This window comes from Mesocricetus auratus, unplaced genomic scaffold (genome assembly GCF_017639785.1).
Source record: "Mesocricetus auratus isolate SY011 unplaced genomic scaffold, BCM_Maur_2.0 Super-Scaffold_100025, whole genome shotgun sequence".
Taxonomy (NCBI): Eukaryota; Metazoa; Chordata; class Mammalia; order Rodentia; family Cricetidae; genus Mesocricetus; species Mesocricetus auratus.
The window spans coordinates 4,203,563-4,226,428 of record NW_024429206.1 but is presented as its reverse complement, the minus strand read 5'-3'; the positions used below and the strand labels follow the sequence as shown (position 1 = coordinate 4,226,428).

The 22,866-nt window shown below is 50.2% G+C and overlaps 1 protein-coding gene across 1 annotated transcript in view; it reads left to right on the top strand.

The window, feature by feature from the left end:
- Myo18b (myosin XVIIIB) overlaps positions 1 to 22,866 on the top strand; it is a 172,443-nt gene that overhangs the window by 89,682 nt on the left and 59,895 nt on the right. The window contains exons 33-38 of the mRNA XM_021232330.1: positions 933 to 1,085; positions 12,901 to 13,014; positions 15,059 to 15,175; positions 17,688 to 17,771; positions 18,589 to 18,726; positions 22,037 to 22,222. Of these exons, the coding sequence (XP_021087989.1) occupies positions 933 to 1,085; positions 12,901 to 13,014; positions 15,059 to 15,175; positions 17,688 to 17,771; positions 18,589 to 18,726; positions 22,037 to 22,222 (792 nt within the window). The remainder of the gene's footprint in view (positions 1 to 932; positions 1,086 to 12,900; positions 13,015 to 15,058; positions 15,176 to 17,687; positions 17,772 to 18,588; positions 18,727 to 22,036; positions 22,223 to 22,866) is intronic.

The window sequence follows — 22,866 nt, the reverse complement described above, 5'->3', positions numbered from 1 at the left end:
TGGCTGCACCTGTCTTGTTGGCCTCTGAGAATCAAGACATGTAAGTTACTGTCCTGGTCCTCATGACAGGATGTGGCATCTTGGTGACCTTCCATTCCATGGTTCCATGACAAATGCAAAGTTCTGGGGGAAGGAATCTGTGCACTCCTTGGTAAAGTTTCATCATAGAAAATGTCTCCTCTCCTGCCTTTAAACTGGTGGTGACCTGCTTCAGATATTGCAGCTTTATTTAGGGCTTTGGAAGGAACGCAACTGCTGTTAGTTGAGAGCCATGGTGCACCCCACAGCAACCTGTAGTGTAATAGGAGATGATGTAGAGAGGGTCTCTGTGTGTATCCCACCTGACCTTTATAACACACACACACACACACACACACACACACACACACACACACACATGCATGCATGCATGCACACATGTGCCAAATCAAGAGTGTCAGTGAGCCCTCCAGGATGCTCCTTATGCCTATTGCAGTCACTGCACACCTGGGCTGCCCTAAATTCTCCAAAGAGTTTGGAAGCCCTTAGCTTGATGCAGAGGACAGAACAGAAGAAACTGGGCCTTCCAGATTATGTTGATATCAATGGAGTCTTGTGCATGGTCCTGTGGCAACCCTGGAGCTAAGCACTCATGAGGCTGAGCAGGAGTCTAGTTTCCTGGTGGTTGGTACTGTGTCATTTGCATATGAGAGCGGAAAAGAGTCTTTCTGGTTTTGTTTTGTGGTTTTGAGATGATCTCATGCTGTAGCCCATGCTGGCCTCCAATTCATAGCAGTCTCCCCACCTCAGTCTCTCCAGTGCTAGGTTTAAAAGTATGGGTTACCATGCCATGCAAGAGGCTAGAGCCAAGGTTGAGCCCATGGAGCTTAGTTATCAGAACCTTGGTCCTGGACACTGGTTTCCATCTAAACCAACCCTTCTTTGGCTTTCAGATTGGCCATCGTGACTTTGATGTAGAAAAGCGTCTTCGCCGAGACCTCAGGAGGACACACGCTCTGTTGTCTGATGTTCAACTCCTTCTGGCCACCATGGAGGACAGCAAGACATCAGTCAGCAAGGAAGAGCTGGAGAAGGTGCACAGCCAGGTAAGGAGTGAGATGAAGTGAGGCTCTTCTGAGAAACACAGCCAGAGCCTTTATCCACCTGCAGGGAGGTGGAGATATGAGCCAGGAAGCCACAAGGCAGTAGGGGGTGAGGGGCAGGACCTGTTCCCTTTTGTTGTGTGGAGCGAATTGTGTCTGATTGGAGGGCGTAAGCAGGTTAGGGCTGGGTGAACTGGCTGAAGCTAGTATGTGTGAATGTTATGAATGCCTTTGATGGATACCAGGGCTGGGTATAAAAGCCACAGTTGCAGGGCTAATGTTGCAAAGTTGCCTCCTGGCAGAACCATGGAGAGCAGCTGTGGCCATTTGACTGTGTACTTGGATGCTAATGACGATGGTCAAGGTCTTATGAGGGTTACCAGCTGCCAAAGGCTGGAATCCTCTTCCTGCCTCCCCCATGTTCTGAATCCTCTGTGTATGTTGTCACCTGCTATCTCCGCACAACTTAGTACCTCCTGTTAGCCAATGAGCAGAGGCTTGCTCATGGATTTCGATGGTTCAGTTCGTGATCACTTGGCTCCATCCTTGAGGCAGAACATCATGAGAGAGAGGGTGTAGTAGAGAGGAAATGCTTACCTCATGGCCAAGGAGGAGAGGGAGGGAGGGAGGAAGAGAGAGAAGGGGGAGGGGATAGGGAAGGACGGAAAAGAGGGCTATGGGTAGGAATACAAAACAAAGTAAGTTCCACCAACCCAGGAGACACTGGGCCACCATCCCACTCTGTGATCTTCTCTATTCCCTTAGTGGGCTATTCTCATCCTGGTAACCACCATTCTGACTTACTCCAGACCTTCCTTGTCTTGTGTCCAGGGCAAGGCAGGGCACTCACTCACCCCATGTCCCCTTTGTGATTATACTGCAGCCAGATGCATTTAGTCACTGTGAGACCTTCAGGGGAGCAGAGGGGCACCCCGTGGACATTTTATAGATGTAGACACTTTGCCCAGCATTGGTGATATGTGTGGTCAAGTAACACAGCAGTAGGCAATGGAGCTGGGACCTGAAGCTTTTGACCCTGAGTGCAGAACCAAGGTCTCTGTGGCACATTGGATCTTCCTACTTGTTGGAGGAGGAGAGTGGGGAGGCCTGGACATCCTGGCTCAGCTGGGGACTGAGTACATACCTCACAGGGTGAGGACCTCACTTCCCTTGTTCCTGCTTGACAGCCTCCGAGTCACCCCATAGGTAGTCCCCCCACCCTTTGAAGGTATTCCTGACAGTCCCTCTCCAGGGTTAAGATGTGTGTTCCCAGGAAGCAGTGGTGTTTAATGAGGGCAGCCCGAGCAGAATCAAAGAGCCCCATTCTTCTGAAAGTCCTCTTCCAGCTCGCTGCATCTGGCTCCCATCAAAGGGATCCACAGCCTTGGCTCTCTGCCGCTGTTGTCATGGAAATATATTTGCAAGGACTGGAGCTCCTGGACCAGAGGTCAGGGTACAGTTGCTTTGGCTCCTGGCACATGTGTCCAGATGCAGGAGTCAGAGCTAATTAGATAAAGCAGTGATGACTCCAGTACCACTGTAGCTCCTGTCTGGTGTCTGGCATTTGTCCTATGCCTGAAGGCCCTAGGGACAGAGGCAGGGAAGGCAAAGCAGGAGGGAGAGCAAGCCGACTTTGCATGTAGCTGTGTGTATAGCACGGAACAGTTTCCTCCACTTGTCCACGTGTTTGTTTGCTCACTGGGTATTTACACAGCACCTACTGCATGCTACCTGATGGGTGAGATACAGGAAGGATTGTCAGGAAGACAGGTGTGGTACCCACCTTATGAAATCCATACCCAATGGAAAAAGTAAACAGTGACACAGATGCATGCAGCGGCCTGACTCTGGGGGAGGAAGGACGAGACAAGGTCCTGGGTAGGAAAACTCAGAGGTCTCTGCTACTTGGGGTCAGCTCCTTATGCCTGGAGGAATGAAGAAAGCAGGGAAGGCTTGGGTAAGAAAGGAGCTGCTGGCAACTTCAAGCAGAGCCTGACTTCTGTTTTGAATTGATGGGCTTGCAGGTGAGATTTGGCTGACCACAGTGTGCATTATTTCTGAAAATACTTGCTGCTGCCTAAGCAGTTAGATATTCCTGCATTTAGCCCATTGTGCTCATGAGAAGCCACAATATGAGGGGTTGATGGAGCACTTTATCCAAAGACACATGCCAAGAAAGGCCTGGAGCTGTGGGTGCCAGCCATCCTGAGCTCTTGAACCTCGGTTCACCTGATTCGATCCTCTTAACCTGTATCCAGAGCCTGGTGTGGACCAAGCTTGACCTCAGAGCCTTGAACACAACTGCATCTCAGCAAGCTGAGCATTGTTCTAGAACAACATGTTTCTAGTCCTCCCTCCCTTTCCTTTTGTTGTCAAGTCTGGGTTAGAAAGAATCCACTTTCAGTTGGCTGTTTGGTTTGTTCTTTGGAAGTAGGCTCTAGCTATGCAGCTCAGGCTGGCCTTGAACTCTCCACCCTAGGCCTTCCAAGTACTGGAATTACTGTGTGCACAACCATGACCAGCCTCAGATGCAAATTTTAAGCAACTGCCTCTGAGGCCAGAAGCCTCTTACCTACAAAATTCCCTTCACCTTAGCAGTTCAACAATTTTGCAGGTGAATGTTCATCTGGTCTACCTCAGTTCTGCTACTTTGAAAAGACCTGAATTTTGAGTCTTTGTCTGGCGTTGCTAATTTCATGTTGGGAGAGGTCCTACATCCGACTCTCCCTAAGTGGAGTGTGGTCATAACTTGTCACTCCAGGCACTCCAATAAAGGTCTCAGACACTGGGGTGGACTCTGGGTATTTACAAGTTGCTCATGGAAGGGCGGACCCCAAGGGAGAAGGTTATTTATCTTGTAAGGGGCATGGATAAAGGTGCGCAATGGGTTCAACTCCTGCCTGGGTGACTCTGAGGAAGCCCCTACCTTTCAGGGACTCCTGTGCCTTATCTCATAGGAGGCGCCACACCCTCAAAGAAGACCAGAAAACAGAATCTGTAGAATTCCCTTTGTAAGACCTCCAAGATTGGGGCTGGAGATGGAGCCGGCTGGGTGCTTGCCCAGCATGTATGAAAATCTGGACCAGGCAGCTTCCATCCCAGCACCTCAGGTCTTGGGGTATGAAGGCAGGAAGATTAGAAGCTCAAGGTCATACTTAGCTCCATTGCAAGTTTGAGATCAGCCTGGGCTACATGGGACCTTGTATCACAAGAACCCCTCTAGGACAGCAGGGTGGGAAGAATCCCCTGTGTAGCATCTCCTCCTCTCACCTGTGTTGGCTGCACAGGGTGGAGGCTGGTGGAAGTGTCTTTGGTTTCTGGGTGCAGTGTTTTATAAAGTGCTAGTTCATTCCCATGGGATGCTTTCACTGAAACGAACCTGGAAACAAGCCATTCCAACAACCAAGATGGATAATTAAGATAATCACTGCACCAGTAACATCTGTGAGACCAGGGTTTGGCAGGAGCTGACACCTGCTCCAAGGAGAGAGTGGAAACCAGCTGCAGCCCCTAGGCACTGGTTAGTTATGTCTTTGCTTACTCATTTGGTCTTCATTTGATCCGTGTCTGTGACCTTCCTTCCCAGAGGAGGCACGTACTTGGCTTCTGCTAACTGGGGAGTGGGCTTTGCACACATCTCTTTATTGTTTATTCAATGCACATTCAGGGCCCTGCTCTCTCCTGCCTGCTAAGATCAAAGCTGCCATCACCCGTCTCTGGCTCTGCCCTCAACTGTGCTCCCTAGTCGGTTTCTTGTGCTCTGCCTTCCCTTGTTAAAAGCCACCTGTAGCTTCCTGCCATGAATTCTCTCAAGCTGCTGGCTTCTGGACCAGAGAGTTTTTATGTCACCTGATTGGGAGTCCCTTACACTGTGGATGAAACATAGGGCTTTTTGCATAACAGTTGGGTGCTGCCATCAGCCTGAGGCCCAGCCCACCACCTGACCTTTGGAGGAAGATTGGTTCCTTGCAAGCAAGGTCTATAAACGACTTCCCACCATCCTTTGCAGCAAATCTACATTCTCTAGTCTGACCTGTGGGGTGCCTAGCCCAGCTCCTTCCTCCAGTCTCACCATCATCTCCAGCAGTGTCCCCCACTGCTGTCCCTCATATCTAGTCCCACCTGGTCAACTTGGCATGAACTGTGCCTCTGTGGGCTCCAGTTTCTACCTTCAGATTACTCTTTGCCCAATGGGTATCTGTCCTCTGAACTTGGCTTTAGCATCCTCTCTCGGCGCCATCTGTGTCTCCCATGGCTGGGGTGAAAGGTCACCATGTCCTTCCCTCCTTCCTGTGTCACTAGCCACCCGATTTCCCTCGTTGCGCAGAATCACAGAGGCTATAAGAAGAGACGCTGGATTTGAACCCAGGGATCCAGAGGTCCAGAGGTTGGCCCCGCCACATCCCTTGTGCATCACATCCTTTCAGAACCTCTGGCGCTCTGGTGGACCGTGGCCGGGCCATTAGGCCTTGCCCATCTTCATGAATTCCCAGCTGTGATTAACTACCAGCCTGGGGCTCCCATCAGGAAAGACTGATGACCCAGGATCTATCCCCAGTGCCCTTAATTGGGGCATTTGTCACCATGTGTCATCTATGCTTTCATGAGACAGGGGAGGTAATTAACAAGCCCTGAGAAGATGCCCTGATGGGAGTCTTTTGTGACCAGGCACCTTGGGGAGATGTCTCCCCAGCCTGCAGCCTCAGAACAGTGGCCTCACTAGGTGTTTTATTTGAAGAACCCTTTTTTTTTCTCTAAGGGTGATGTTGAAGGGAATTGATTCAATATTAACCTAACCTCCTGTCAGGGGAGATAAAGACCATGTTGTAATTGTTTGGAAACATGGTGGTCACAGGTTTGTTCGCCCACAAATATTGACACTTCCGAAGCAGTGATGAACGAAGCGTGAAGAGGGCCCCTCTTTCACATTACAGGCGGGGAAATGTAGTTTTCTGTCTAAAGGACGGCTTCTACTCATCTGGCCAGACAAGAGGTAAAGCCCTGAGCCCCCAAGGTGACACTACCAGGAGAATCAATTGTTTGTACACCACCAAGCACTCTGCAGTGCCTCTGTTCTATGACCCAATCCTACTGTACCCCTAGAGGAACATGAACCCAGCGGCTTCTGGGAAGCCAGGGCTGATGCTTGGATATATGTCTACATGGAGCAAATCCCCAGTGACCACCACACAGGCTGCCAGTCATCTCCACCGAAGGCTGGAGCACTATGACCCATCTGGGGTAGGAAGCTTAGCCTATGAGGAAGAGAAAATCCTGCAACAGAAAAAAAGAAAGAAAGAAAGAAAGAAAGAAAGAAAGAAAGAAAGAAAGAAAGAAAGAAAGAAAGAAAGAAAAAAGAAAAATTGGGTGAGACTCTACTTGTAGAGGAATAGCTCACTGGATAAGACTCAAGTTTAAATCCTCAGCATCATGTGAAATGTGGGGCGTGGCTTTGGATATTTCCAGCATTGGGGAAAGAGACAGGATCATTATTAGAACTCACTGTTGACATAATTGAGGCAGTGAGCTTCCAGCTCAGAGAGAGACCCTGTCTTGAGGCAGCAAGGTGAAAGATTGTAGAAGAGAATACCCTGTGTACTACTCTGGCCCCCGTATGCATGTGCATGGGTGTGAGCACCTGCATAATCACATACATATATACAACACTCACCACACACACCACACACACACCACACGCACACACATACATACACACCACACACACACAAACACACACACACACATGCACGCATGCACAATCATTTGTTTCTTTTGAAAGGATTATTTCTTTGAGATTGCATATTATGTAGCCCAAGCTGGCCCCAAATGTTGCTATGTTGCCAAGATTGACCTTGGCTTGTGATCTACCCACATCTACCACCGAGTGCTGGCATTCTGGGTGTGAGCACCCACACTGATGGTCCAGGCCCTGCACTCTAGGCAAGCACTCTATAGAGAACTTAAAATTTACAAGGAAACTGAGAATAGTCCCCATGGCCCTGGTGCACCCTTCATCCACATGTGGCAATTTATGTCTGTTTGTTTGCGGTGCTGGGGTGGAACCCAGGACTTGATATGTGATATACAAGTTTTCTACCATTGAGATCTCCAGCTCCTAGATTCACATGGGACATTTGGTCAAATCTGTTTCTACATTATCTTCACAGACCTGCAGCTCCCGAAGCATCCGTGAGCATATGAAGGACACTGTGACCTTTTTCCTCCTCAGAATCTAAGTTTTAACACTGATACAAGGGCTAGTTGGCCATGGCAGCTCATGCCTAGATTCCCAGCCCTTAGGAGGCTGAGGCAGGAGGATCCCCACAAGTTCAAGGCCAGCTTGTGTATGCATATGCTGTGAAATCCGCCCCCACACACAAATACAAACAATCAAGTTTCTGTTTTCTAAACAGGGACAGACAGACTAGATCTAAATATTTTTGTTTTTTGGTTTTTGTTTTTGCCATGGGAGGAGGCTGAGTTTTGCTGTTAAATGTCCACACTTAACTTTACCACATAAATTAAATGTCTGAATGCACCCTCAGTCTGAGCCCTTGGCATGACACAGGGGCAAAAATTTTCCTGTTTCTTACCCAAAGGTGGAAGACTCCCCACGGCACCCACAGACTGAACCTTTAGGGCTCGCCCCCATTTCTGTCCTTGGCAGCGGTTTCTTCATGCTACAGACTTAGTTCAAAGCTAGCCCGGCCAACTGGGTAAAACCCTGTCTTAAAATAAAACAAACAAACAAACATGAGAAACAGCTTCTGGGTATGTAGCTGAATGAATGGATGTTTGCTGAGCATGTGCAGTCCCTGGACTCAGTAATCAGTATTGAAAATGCTACTCTAAACACAACAATGAATGATAGTCTCCATGGAGAACAGGACAATTCTGAAGCATTTAGTAAATGTCCAATTAGCAAAGATTGTTACCATGCAGTCTTGGAATTTGTCTATTGGGTCTATTGTCTACAGCTGTGTTGCATAGACATGGCTGGAGTCTGTTGACATTTTTTAAAATTTATTTTTAATTATACATATACACACACACACACACACACACACACACACGCGCGCGCGCGCGCGTGTGTGTGTGTGTGTGTGTGTGTGTGGTATGTGAACATGACTGTAGGTGTTCATAAAGACCTGAAGAGGACATTGGAGCCCCTGGATGTGGAGTTACAAATAGTTAGTTGTAAGCCACCTAACATGGATGCTGGGAACCCATCTCCCTGGCCCTCAGTGGACATTTTTAATAGGTTTGCAGTGACGGCTTTTGCTACATGTGGTTGGGGCTGTCTGCAGTGTGGATTGTGGGTGACACGCTCTGGAGAAAACCTCCACACTGAAGGTGTCCAGCCTGGAAAGTGCCCAGTCTCCTCCTGTAAACGCAGGTGAAATGCCCCCTGTGGCTTTTTCAATTCTGCATTTTTAAATCCCTCAAGTTGTCCAACCAAATCCAGAAATTTAGGATCTAAGCTCTCTTCAGAAATACAGCTTTCCCATTCCACCTCTCTCCATATGTCTGGCTGACTAGTCTAGAAGCCATGTAAGTCCAAAGAAAACATTTCCCCGAGTATGTAAAGCAGGCAGATGGCGCCTCGTATGAAAGCAAAGCCATTCCGTGTCTTACAGCTGATGTGTATGTGATGGGGACCTCAGTCACCATCCCTGAATGCTAGTGATGGGTGCTGGAGTCACAGTCGGAAACAGACAGAGTGGGGATACAAAGAGACAGTGGGGAGTTGGGAGGCAGTGGGGCCAAAGGGATAGTTGGGGGAGACAGTGGAAGGTCTCTGGTGAGGGCAGAGACAATGGGGAAGAGATCTTCAAGCAAGGGTTGTGTACAGGTGCGTACGGAGGGATCCAGGAGCACTTGGGTCTAGAGCCTTGAATCTGACCTTGGCAAGTCGTGTGTCATCCTCTTCCCCTGCCACTGCAATGGGGTAAGGATGGGCTGTGTCATGGATTTCTGTCACCTGCAGTATCCAGTGGTTACACAGGACCAGAGGGGGTGTGGAAATTCCATCTCCCCAGCCCCATGGGAAGGAGAACGTTCTCCCTCCTGTATAGAGAGGGAGCCTGGAGTTCTGGAGGCCTGGTCCCCCACCACGGGGGTCTGTTCCACCACTGCATGTACACATATGCCTACACACAGTTACATATACACATTCACCCACTCACACATTTTCACACACATACACATTCACACAATAACAAACACATTTACACACTCATACTTACATATACAGTCACACACACATTTACAGAATCACACACATTCACACACACTCTCTCACACATACATTCACACATACATAACTCACACACACACACACACTCATACATCAGTTTTGTGACTTTCTCCCAGTCCATGCTGCATGGGCATGCACCAATGGTTTGTTTACTCGCCAGTCTGCAGGTTCTGAGCCACCTCGTTCAGCTCAGCCTAAGTAGGGAAGATCTGTGGCTCAGTCTTCAAGCTTGCTGCATCTGGATGCTCCAACTACACCATTTAAATGTGTCTCTCGGGCTGGGCTTGCCCGACATGTGGGGGGCCCTGATTTCAATCATTTGTGCTACCACAACGAAGGTCTCTTGCCACCTTTTACCTCAATGTCCTCAGTGCCAGCTCATATTAGGAGGATCTTAGTTTGTCTCCAGCTGGGTGTGCAGTCAAGTTGATCACAACTCATGGACGTTTGGGAACCAGACACTTCTCACAGTCTATAGAGATGGGTGGAGACCGGGCTTGAGTTCAGATCCTGTCATTTACTGTGTCTGTACAAGTCACCAAGCCCTCCACGTTCAGCCAGACAGGATGGGAATGGCTGCTGTAGAGGTTAGACAGGCTACACTTGAAAGTGTTCAGAGCAGGGCAGGGCTCTGAGTAAGAGTTCTTCCTCAAGCCCTGTGTGTGTGCCGTTCCTGTCTAATACACAACTCATTGTCTGTACTCTGTAGGCCTTCTCAATACACAGAACCACCCCACCCCATGTTCTGTGGCTAGAAAAAAAACCAAAGCTCAAAGACTCTGGGAAGTCTGCTCACAATCACAGGAACACTGGAAGCCCATCGTGTCCTCCCTCTAAGTTGTTCCTAGCCATCATGTGATGTCCAAGCCCACCTCAGGGTAGATGGGGCGGCCATATTGAAGAAATGTCTCACCCCATGATGTCTGGTGGTTTTCATATCTAGAGGCTCCAGAAAGTCAGGGATGAGCTGGGGTTGGACACAGACCCACTAAACAGAAGCACAGTTCCAGGGTCCTATGGTGCCCAGCCTCCAGGGCTGGAACAGATCTCTGAAGATTGGAGTGACTTCCTCAGCAAACTGTGGGCTGGCAGAATGTGCTGGGATGAAGAATGTTCTAGCTATGGAGGACATTTGAGAACCACATTTACACTGTTTAATAAAAAAGACAATGTAGAAGATACCCTGAGCCTTGACAGCCTTCAACAAATACCAAGAGCACTGTGTTGGTGAGGTCAGCTGTGGCCTAGCCCACAGGAGGCTAAGAGGGGGAAAGGGCTGGACTTGAGCTGACCCTGGCTCCTCTGCCCCACTGTGAATGGTTGATTTGAACACACAAGGCCTTGTACGTGGAGGGGGCAGGCAGTGACTCACAGCTGAAGATGCAGCCCTTACTGTGTACCCTGCATGACAAGCTGGCCTTTAGGGGCATAAAACAGCCTGTTAGTGACCCACTAGCCACCTTAGTGGTCCCTGCTCTCTGACTGCCATGGTGGCAATCACAGGGAAAGGTGTTTACGGAGCTGACTTCGGCCTGTATCACCATGACGGGATGATCTGAGCTTGTCCCTTCTGTAACGTATAAATGACTTCATGCTCGGTGTGCAAGTACCACTGAGTGATTCTTGCCATGGGTTATCCATAGTGGGAAGTAGACCTGTGGCCTGGATTTCTTTCTGTTTCCTGAAGTATAATAATTGGGACCTTTAAGATCCCGAAATGAGACTCTACAGTGCCTGAAGTCCCAGCTGCCTGTCAGGGGCCACAGGCTATGAAACTTCTGCTCAGTCCATGCAGAGTGGGGGTAGAATCTAAACCCACCTCCCTGAACACCTCTGGGACCACCCACCCACCACACTTGTGCCGACGACCTTGAACCTCGAATGCCTCCTTAAAATAAGTTGCATTTGTCCTGTTTGGGGTGTGGGGGGGTGGGGCGGGGGCTGACTCATGCTCTTTAACTCTAAAACAGGATTTAAAATCCCCACATCAGGGGCTGGGGATGCAGCTTGGTGGTGAGCATTGGCGGGGTGCATGTAGGGCCCTGGGGTCCTTCCCCAGCACTGTGCAAGAGAAGCAGCCCCCGCAGTTGTGGCTCCTTCTGTTTCTCTCCAAGTCCAACCCTCCCCGCCTGCTGGAGCTCCTCCATGTCCCCTTCCAGGCGGGACTGCACTGTGTCCTCATCGCTCATCATGGTCCCCCTGTTGCCCGTTCTTCCCCGTATCAGCCAGGGAGCAGTCACACCACTCACTCCTGAGAAGCTCCAACAGCCTGGAATAGAATCCAAGCCCGTGGCCGGCTCCCTGCTTCACCGCCTTGACCCCTGGGCACATCCTCAGCCTCATCCCCTCGTGCCCCTGGAGGAGCAGCTGTCTGGTTACACTCTGCTGCTCCCTTGCTTTACCACAGGGCTGTTGCACCTCTTCCCTGGTTGTGTTAAGACAGATTTATTCCTATTGAGGCCCTGACTCGAGTTTTGCTCCCTGCCTCTGTGGAGAGCCTCTCTTTAGCCTCCCTGCCTCACCAGAGGCCTGGGGTTTCCACCTTGGCGTATCTATCTCGGCCTGAAGTCTCATCTCTTCTGTGGACAGCCCCTTGCCAATGCCCATGACCTATACTGTTCCGTTATTGTCACGGCCACAGTGACATATGGGCGGGGCACTTTGACATTAGAGCTGTTCTTTGTCTGTTTGGGGGTGGTGCACAGCCTCTGCCTGGACACGAGGCCTTTCTTACACAGCCAGCTTGTTGCTTGCTCACGCAGTGGCCTCTTCAACAGGACCCTGGTCGCTTTCCCTAGCCGACCAAAGCTCTTCTGTTTAACTGTGTTGTTTCTTGAGACAGGGCGGGTGGGTCCGAAACTCACAAGTCCTCCTCCTGACTCAGCCTCCCTAATGCTGGGTTACAGATGTGTGACTCCATGAAAATATCCTTAGCCTTCAGGAGATGGTGGCTTCTGATGTGAAAGTATGTGTGTCTGGGGAATTCTGGGATTGCCTCTGTTTTTTTTTTTTTTTTTTTTTTTTTTTTTTTGCAACTGTGTAGCTTTGGGTATGGGGCTTCCCCAGTCTGAGTCCTTAGTGGTGTTTTGCTGTAGGGAGATTCTAATTCTGGGGGTCATAGGGGAGCTGTCAGTTGCACTCTGGACATAGGGTTTGTGGGCTGATAGGGTCTTCTCAATGGGACTGGTCACTCCTGGGGGGCCGGAGGCACATGCTTGGGTAATTGTAGGCTACAATAGACGAGAATGCAGAGAATGGGAAGCTACTGGTTGAGCCTTTGAGATTGGGGCAAAGGCAAACACAGGAAGACCTCCCATGCAGACTAAGGAGAAGCCCCCTCTTGCAGCAGGGTGCAGAGCTCTGTCACAGCACAGCGCCGGCACTGAAGTCAGCTCAGACCCAGGCTGCCTGGAGCACAGATACTCCCTGCTCACACAGTGTGTGTTGACAGACAGGTGTGAAGGCGCCAGGATAGCCAGCTAGGGCTGGGCAGGGCTGATAGGGAGGAAGGGTGTTAGAGAAGTGACTTCCTCCCTTCTTTCTACTCCTGTTCCTGTCCAGCTGGAGCAGAGTGAGGCCAAATGTGAGGATGCCTTGAAGACCCAGAAGGTGCTGACTACGGACTTGGAGAACATGCACAGTGAGCTGGAGAATGTGACCCGGAGCAAGAGCCTGGTACTGTATCTCCCACAGCCCCAGAGAGCAGGCTCAGTAGCTGGCGTCGGCCTGCTGGGGACATAGCCTTGTGTAGGACTAAGACACTTATGATGGATCTATGCGGCATCCCTTGAGACCTCCCCTGAATCACCTGGGGGGTATGCGCTTCTGTTGTAGATCTTCTTTCTGGGTCCTCAGCTCTATAAGGATAGGGAACTCATAGTGGACCTACTGAATGCTCAGCTCCCTAGGAAGCAAAGGGAATTTATTATGGTCCTACTGGGTGCTTGATACTGAGTTCAACAGAATACACACACACACACACACACATGCACACACACATGCACACATGCACACGCACATGCAGACACAAGATCCCATTTATACAGGCAAGCAAGGAAACATGTTGTGGACCTACTGTGTGCCCAGTAGCATGAGTTTGCACCTACAACAATGAACACAATTGATCATGTGTCCTCACAGCTGATTTGTGTGCTCACAGCTTATATGATTCCCAGAAACTTCTCACAGCCTTACTGTGTTCTTACCACAATGAGAACTCTTGGTATTTGCCACCAGACTGCTGAGGCCACCTTCTCTAGGAGAAAATCATGTGTCTCACAGGCTCACTTCGGCTCCCTGCAACCAGAAGACTCTGCTAGTCATTACAGTGTTATTGTGTTGTCACCATTGAAGGAGGACAGATGAATCATACGTCTATCATGTTGGTAACAATACCTGGGGCCTGGATGATCAAACTTGGCTTAAATTTGTACTCGATATACAGAATTCTATAGTTGGCATAGAGATGGAGAGGAACCAACTCAGGCTCATGCGAGGTCCTAAGGAGCCCCTTTCTCCTGTATCTCATTTTTTTCTAAATTGAGGGAAACATGTCCAGAAGCACACAAATGTACGCACACACCGTCTTATGGTTCCTATTGCTGCGATGAACGCCATAACCAAAAGCAACTTGGGAAGGGAAGGGTTTATTTCAAGACACACACTCGCATCACACCCCACTACTGGGGAAAGACAGGGCAAGAACTCAAGGCAGGAACCTGCTTCTGTCCTCCATTAGTTAGGTCACCATTATCTGCACTGTTCTCAATGCTCTTCTCCTCCAGGATCCCACACAACACTCCATCAGGCTCTAAACACCCAATGGCTTTCACAGCCCAAACTTCAAACACCACCACAGCCCTTCCAAATGCATGTCGTCAGGTCCATCATGAAAATAACCCCACAGTATAGTTTCTATCTCTGTTAATCATACTTAGAGTTTCTATTGCTGTGGCAGACCATCATGGCCTAAAGAAACTTGGGAAGGGAAGGGTTTATTTCTTATTACTGCTTGAATTTCATCACTGACGGAAGTCAGATCAGGAACCTAAGATGGGAGCTGATGCAGAGGCCATAAAGGGGTGCTGCCTCCTGGCTTGCTCCCCATGGCTTGCTTTGCCTGCTTTCTTATAGAACCCAGGACCACTCACTATGGGTTGGGGCCTCCCACATTAATCATTAATCAGGAAAATGCCCTAATATATACACAAACATACATATATGCATTTTCTCAACTAAGGTTCCCTCTTCTCAAATGACTCTAAGTTGTGTTCAGTTGATTAAAAAAAACTAACCAGGGCACACCTACACATGTACAAGCACACACAGGCTATGCCTACATACATACATACAAGCATAATACGCACATATATACACATCAAATCATCAAATATACATGCAAAAGAAATGCCTTCGGAGGGAAAACCCCTGATCAAATTCATCCACCCACACAATAGACATTTATTTAGCACCTGTTGGATGCTTTGTGCTGGGGATATGCCTATGTGTAGGACAAAGTCCCTGTTCTCAGGGACAATTCAGGTGTGCTTTGGATCTTTAAACATGCATGCATGGGTGTCTAGAGGTCGCACAGGCACAGAAACCTTCACACGTGCTGCATCCACACCTACCTGAACATCCAGCATGCACTAGTGCACACGAACATCCAGCATGCACTAGTGCACACGCCCTCACTGGGTTGCCCTCTGCCTCCCTGCAGGTGGATGAGCAGCTGTACAGGCTGCAGTTTGAGAGGGCAGACCTCCTGAAACGCATCGATGAGGACCAGGACGACCTGAATGGCCTCATGCAGAAACACAAAGACCTCATCGCACAGGTCAGGACCCTCTCCCACCTTGTGAATGTGGTCGATTTAGCAGCCCAGAGGTAGGCAGGAACCGTCAGTTCCATGCAGCCCTGGGGAAAGATGGTTTGTCCTCTGGGGGGCAGCTGCACCAGGCGACATTGACTTATTCATACAGCTGCCTCCCTGTCCACACACACATCCACCACACACGCATCTGCCCACCAAGCCATCCACTCAGCTGTGTCTTAGTCTCTGGTCCATCGGTGTGAGGAAGCACCATGATCACCGCAACTATTACAACGGAAACATTTAACTGGGGCTGGCTTACAGTTTCAGAGGCTTAATCCATTACCATCATGGCAGGGGGCGGGGCGAGGCAGTGTGGCAGCACACATGGAGCTGGAGCAGTAGCTGAGAACTACATCTTAATCTGCAGGCACTCAGGCACTCACCACACCGTGTGGGGGGGGGTTGCGCAGGGGGCGGCGGTGTGACACACCCTGATGAGTAAGCATTCAAATATGGGAGCCTATGGGGGACCATTCGTATTCAAACTACTACAGTCTGCCTTCCCGTGTGCCCACTCACCCATCCACAGACCTATCTGCTATCTATTCACTATATCCATCAGTCTAGACACCATCCAGTCTGTCTGTCTAGCTGTTTACTGAGGACTTGCTGTGTATCAGGCACTGTAAACAATTTCAAGGACACTTTGGTAAGCAAAGGGACCTCTCTGATTCCCTCTCCTGTTTGTGGCTTTGTGAGCTAGACAGATGCTGCCACGAAGCTACCAGGAGCAGCATGTGGTGGGAGGCAGGCTAGCAAACTGAACTGAGAGTCCAGAAAAGGACTGAAATTAGGGAACGCTTCCCTGAGGAGGAGGTGCCAGGTGGAAACCTGAATGAGGATCAGGACTTAATGAGTTTGCAATGGAACCATGGGATCTGGAAGGAGGGCAACAGGTGTGCGTAGGAGGTGTCTGCGGGGCACTGGTGGGGATGAAGGGAGGCAGGTGAGGGGAACGCACTCAGGGAGGCCAGAGAGGAAAGACAGACTAGGATCCCAGATGCCTTTGTTTGAGGGGTGGTGGGGAGCGCTGCCAAGTGTTGTGGGAGCAGAGCGGGAGAGGTACCGCCAGCATGCTACCTGACCCTGTCACCTCTGCTATTGCAAAGATGTCCTCTCCCTTGTCCTACAGGACAAGGAGCTGCAGCGTGGGGGTGGGCACTCAAAGCCACGGTGTCAGGCAAAGTGGAGGGAAGATGAGGGATGGGATGTGGACCTGGGCAGTGAGGAGACAAGGTGGCTGGGAAGAATGGTCGCTTTGACTGGAGTGCGGGATAGATCGAGGCTCCCAGCAGGCTTCTGAGCATAACCCAGGAGCATGGGGTATCATCTCACACTCACACTCATCCCCAGAGGTGGTCCAAGCTCTCTTGCCTCCAAAGGCCGATACCAGGCATGTCTGCAAGACAAAGAGGTGTAACCCAAATAAAGAACGGAACCCCCAGGGTTACAGCCACTACCATAGAGAGTCCGTGCCTGAGTTGTGGTTAATTTTGTCTGATGTGGAAATTGTTCTGTTCAGTCACAAGTAGGGAACATGCATGTTCTGTGATGGCGGAGCAGGAACAAGAGGCCACCACATCCTTAGGAACCTCGCACCTCAGAGACTGCCAAGCTTAGCTGTTGATTCCATATCCTACAGGGGTCTTGACTTCCGTCTCTATCTGGCCTTGGAACTAACCAATAGGGGGGGCACGCAGACACTCAGCTCATTGTTAGATGGGGAGGCCAAAAAGCAGAGAATCCCTGGGTCCCTCTGGCTGGTGTCCAAGGGTAGGGTCTCAGTTCCCTGACACTCACAGTTTCATCATTGCCCTGACTGGACAGAAGTCACTGAGGGGCAGGATTACCTGGGTTCATGACTTCGAGAGTTCGATGCCTGGTTGTTTGACCCCAGGTACTGGGGAAGGGCATCACTGTAGCAAGAGTGTGCGACTTATGGCTCACAGGAAGCAGCAGAACTTCAGCAGGAAGGACCCTAGATAGGGCACACCCCTATGACCTGTGACCCAAGTTACCTACTTCGTCCAACTAAACTGCCCCTTCCACAGTTCCACCAACTGTTTATTCAAATTTGAGATCCATGGTGGATTAAAGGCAGAGTCCTGACAAGCAGCTCCCGCTCCACCCAGATTCATGGTCAAACCCCAATGCCACTCTTGGAATGTTGCACTGGCACCATGGGCAGCACTGTTTGTTCTGGGTTCTCCAGCATGTGTCATCAAGAACTCAACAGTCACTGAATCCCTGGGCTGATGTCGTGGAATGACTCAGCAGAGATGGGGTGTTGGGAAGCTGTGACTCAGCAAACAGAGACACGAGTTGGAAAACTATGACTCAGCAAACAGAGATGGGGTGTTGGGAAGGAGTAAGAGGCAACTTTTAAGGACGGAAGTTCAGATTCAGGGATCTGAGGGTCAGGGAAGAAGTGGTTCTCGAAAGGGCCTCTTCATCTTGTTTTCTGCCTCACCAGTCTGCTGCTGACATTGGGCAAATTCAGGAGCTGCAGCTGCAGCTGGAAGAAGCCAAGAAGGAGAAGCAGAAGCTGCGGGAGCAGGTATGTGCTCAGAGCCACCGTGCTCTGGGACAGGGAGGTTCCTCCTGAGCCCTTGGGATCGCCACCCAATCATTTGCTCAGCCTCAGTCATGTGCCAAGTGAAGGGAGAGAGTCCTAGTGGACGGGCAGAAGGATCCACACACTCTCATTACAGTTGCCCGTCCCTGCTCCGCACACAGATGGCCCATGTAGCACTCAGTGCTGCCTCCCTACCTCTTCTCTCCCCATCTGAGAAACCGGTCCTAAGAAGAGAGAATGCCTGTGAGGCAGGCCCACAACCCTTTGGGAGCTCTTCCATCGGATCCCCGAGCCCTCTAAGCCTTAGTGCCTAGCTGGGCTTTTTTACCCACAAACTTCTCAAAGCCCTGCTAGAGCTCATGCACATGCCTGTCAGATCGGCCAGGTCCCATCACACATGGGCCCCGAGCCTCAACAAGCAGAACAAAGATGGCTGTCGGTCTCATGCTGAAAATGGAGAAACGGAAGCTCAAGCAGGAAATGGCATGCCCAGGTTCACATAAACAAAAAGCAGGCAGTCAGCGTGTCTCCCAGCCTCCCTTGCTATGTCTTCAGATGCAGGAGTTTCTCCGTAGCCAGCTTGGCCCTTTATCATAGCAGGGAAAGAGAACAATGCTTTGTACCCAAATGGCTCAGGACGTGTCACCTCTCAGCACCTGCTGCTCTGGGTCAGGGCTAGCACGAGGGTTGGCAGTGCTGGCCTGTGCGGATTGTCAGCGTGTGGCAGTTGAGCAGAGAACTGGGGCCAGGGGCGGGACTCAGGGCCGACGGTGCCAGTAGACTCCTCAATGCGCCCCAGCTGCAGGTGACTCAGCTTCGCATCCAGTACCTGGAGCAATCTACCGTGGACCGTGCCATTGTCAGCAGGCAGGAGGCAGTCATCTGTGACTTGGAGAACAAGACAGAGTTCCAGAAGGTGCAGATGAAGAGATTTGAGGTACCAAGGATTCATGGGCCGCTGGGGGCTGGGGCAGGGAGAGCTGTGTGAGTCCCACCTCTGCCACACATCACTTGGTTTGCATGCCTGGCTTGAATCTGACCGCTCCATCTGTACTCATCCCCCTTCCCTTTTCTTCTTTTGTTCTGCATATTTCCTGGACCCACACATGCACCCGTCCTCCTCCTCCCCTTCCTCCTCCTCCCCCTCCTCCTCCCCCTCCTCCTTCTCCCCCTCCTCCTCCCCCTCCTCCTCCTCCTTCTCCTCTGTCTGCTCCTGTCACCATTCAGCGCATTCCTCCCTCTTTCAGCCTGTTTTCACCCTGACTCTCATCATCCCCCTCTTCTATCTCCCCCTTCCCTTCTCTCCCCCTCCCCCCTCTTCCCTTCTTCAGCCTTAGGCTCTACTTCCCACCCTTGAATCCACGGGTACCATTCTTCTGATCTCTGCCTATCTACTCACATACTAAGCATCATTTGTGGGCAATTTCTCTCACACCCATCTGTGAAGCTGCATCTTGGTATGTACAGGACAGACATATGAGTACAAATAGAATAAGGCCATGACTGTACAGATGGAACCTTCCAGCATGGAGAGCCCAGCTGCCTTCCAGGATGAGGTCTGCAGTATAGCAAAACCCTGGTGGGTTTGTCGAGGACATAGACATCAATCTTGAGCTGATACTTTCAGTGTGTGTTCACCCCCATTGTTGAAACCCTCTCCCATACCACTCTGCTCTTGACATTCAGTAACGCTGAGCAGGGTGGGGGGAGTGAGGACAGGCCTCGCCATTAGAATGAGAACGTGGCCCCCAGGAGGCAAGCTGGGGGTCAGACAGGAGCCCATTGATGCCTGTCCTAACCCTCCCCTCAGAGCCTTTGTTATAATTTGTCTTCAGCCCTCACTCCTTCACTACCGAGTGTTTGGATATGAAAGGCCATGTTCCTCATTCTGAAACTCCCCCAACCCCAGGGCACATGGTCTTTGATATAGCTTCTGTGGATAAACAGAAGAAATTCTTGTTGACTTTGACCTTCATAGATTTTCCAAGTAGTTTTAGGGACAACTCAGGCAGGAGCCCTCCAGACCCCTGGAGATGCTGAGTATTGTACTGCATGGTTGCCTACATCGTGCCGGCTCTACGGAGCTCTTATTTAGTTCTAGCATAAACAACCGGTAGCAGGGAAAGAGAAACCTGAAAGATCCCAGCCTTGTATTCACGTTTCCCCTCTGTCACCATTATCTAAATAGAAGAACCCCTGTCTCTGCTGTCATGGGTCATTGGAGACACTGTCATGACTCCTCTTTCTCCCCCCAGCCCTCGCACCCTGACAGTCTCTAAAATGGAGCCTAATGGGGCAGTACTTCTTTGGGTGATGGTGTGAGACCCTGAGTCCATCTCCTCCAACCATGGCTCCCAGAGTTCCCAGCAAGACTTGAAAAAGTCACATGGCAATGGTCACATGACCCTTGCCTACATCAACACTCTGCTGCTTGCCACCTGGATCCCACAGATCAATGGGTTCCAGGCTTGTTGGCTGCCTAATGAATTCAGATAGTCCTGAGGGTTTTCCTAGCATACAAAGTGCTTTTGTCTTCATCCCTTCATTATGTCTGGTGGGTTTCTGTCCCTGGGAAAGGCAGAGCACTGAGGGTGATCTCATCCAAGGCTCCCATTCATAAACCCAGAGGCCAAAAGTTTGATTGAGTGGAGTGTTAATCCAGCACACTCTCTCTCTCTCTCTCTCTCTCTCTCTCTCTCTCTCTCTCTCTCTCTCTCTCTCTCTCTCTCTCTCTCTGATGTCCCTCCTTGACTTTGGGAGGTGTGGGGACAGGGATTATCAGTCATCCCTTCTGCAGCCCTGTTGGTGCCAAATGCCTAACTAAGCATGTTAGATCCTGGCAGTTCCCTAGGACACAGACACATCACCCCCACTCCACAGGCCCAATCACCTACCCAGGGTCTTACAGCAGGAAGAGGCAGAGGCAGGATTTGAACTCAGAGCCTCTTGGAGGCAGATTCTCCATGTGTTCGTCCCATAGTCTCTCAGAGTAGCTCTTATTTCAAAATGAATTCTTATTTTGGGGGGCAGAAATCATAATTCTTTTTTTTAATTTATGTTGTTTCAACTTGGAGTCTTTTTTCATTTTTTCTTTTATTTTTGAGATTATTATATGATCACATGATTTCCCCTTCCCTTTCCTCTCTCCAAGCTCTTCCATCTCTCCCTCCTTTCTCCCTTCAAATTTATGGCCTCTTTTTTTCATTAATTGTTGTTACATGTATGTATGTATGTGTGTATGTACACATATGTTCCTAAATATAACCTGCTTGATCTATGTAATATTACTTTTATGTGTGTTTTCAGGGCTGACCATTTGATATCAGATAACCCAGTCAGTGTTCTTCCTTGAGGAAGACTAAGAAACCACAATTTTTCATTTTTTTTTACTTTTATGATTCTTTGTGGATTTCATATCATGCATTCTGTTCACATTTATCACCTCCCTGTCCCCTCGAATCCACCCTCTGTCCTTGAAATCTCCCCCCAACAAACAAAACCAAATTTAAAAGAAAATCCAAGCAAAACAAAAACAAAGAAGAACCTTGTGGACGCTGTAGCATGGCCCGTTAAGATACACAGTTCACCCTTTAGTCTGCTCATCTCTACTTAAAAGTGCTCCTTGCTACAAGTCATTCATCTGGCTTGAGGCCTCTGGTTCTGCCACACCAGCATTAATGGGCTCTCACTGGGGCTCCTCTAGGACATGCTGTCATTGTCCTGTGTCTTGGGAGTCCTACTGTTTTGGATCTGTGGGTTTGACCCCTTCACGTGCTCCAGCAGTTCATAGACTCAGTGGATGTTTGGGCAGGCCAACTCATAGCCCTGGTTTCTGGGCCTGGGAGGTAGCTGGGTTGGCCAGATTTCTAGATTTCCCTCATCATCACTACCCACATGAGCTCTCCAGCACTGCCTAGGCTAGCTCACCCAACACAGCCTACAGCAAGGAGCTGGGCCAGTTCTCCCTCAGATCCAGGCCCCTCTCACTCATGTCTCCAGGGCCAGCTCTACTGTTTTGCCCAGGCAAGGTTCAATGTCGTCTGTAGGAGGCATTTGAAGGGGGGCAGGGTCAGCTCTCCTGCTCTTATGCCCTCAGGATTGGCTGCCCAAATGGGAACCATAACTCTTCACCTGAATCACTTGGCACAGGCATGCAGAGGCCCGGTGAAGGATCCGCTTTTTAGAGAGCTTGCTTTGGACCTCTGGTTTCTCCAGGGGAGACCCACATTGCTTTCTGCCCTCCCCAGGTCCTGGTAATCCGGCTTCGGAACAGCCTGATCAAGATGGGCGAGGAGCTGTCCCAGGCAGCCAAGTCGGAGGCCCAGCAGCGGGAAAACAGCCAGTATTATCAGCGGCGCCTGGAGGAGCTAAAGGCAGAGATGCAGGAGTTGGTGCAACGGGAGGAGGAGGCCAGCCGGCGCTGCATGGAGCTGGTAAGCCCCAGCCCTCATGGGTTATGGTGCAGTTGAGCATTTGGGCTGGAGTGGAAGCTTCATTTTTCTGGGTAGGGATGCCTTCTTGACGGGCTTTTTGGGGTAGGCTACCAAGAAAGGAGAAACAAGACGTGGACTGAGAGACAACAACCCTGACATTGGTTGCAAACTCTTGAGGTGTACCCAAAGCCAACCAATGGCCTTCTCTAAGCATCTAGACCCAGGACGGTGTTCTCTCCCTCATATAGGGAATGCCAAGGACAGGGTGGCCTCAGGCAACATAGAGGGAAAGACTATGTATTTAATGTCTGTCTTTCCTGGTGTCTCAGCACCCGTCTCAGTGTGGAATGCTCACAGTAACTGTAGCACGTAGAGTGGGGAAACTGAGGCTTCAGCTGCCACTTGTGGTAAGTGTGGGTTCATTCCTGGGCTTGGAGCAGAGGACAAATTGGAAGGTGGAAGAGGCGTCTAGAAAATCCCGGTCTGAGCAAGCACAGTGTGCCCATTCTGACGGAACTGCTTCCTGTGGGAATTCTATGTCCCCTGTGAGGATGGGGAAACTGAGGCCCTGTACTCCCCATCACGCCAAAATAAGGCTCAGTGAAGGGACAGCTACTCTCCTGAGGTTATATGGGTCTGTATAT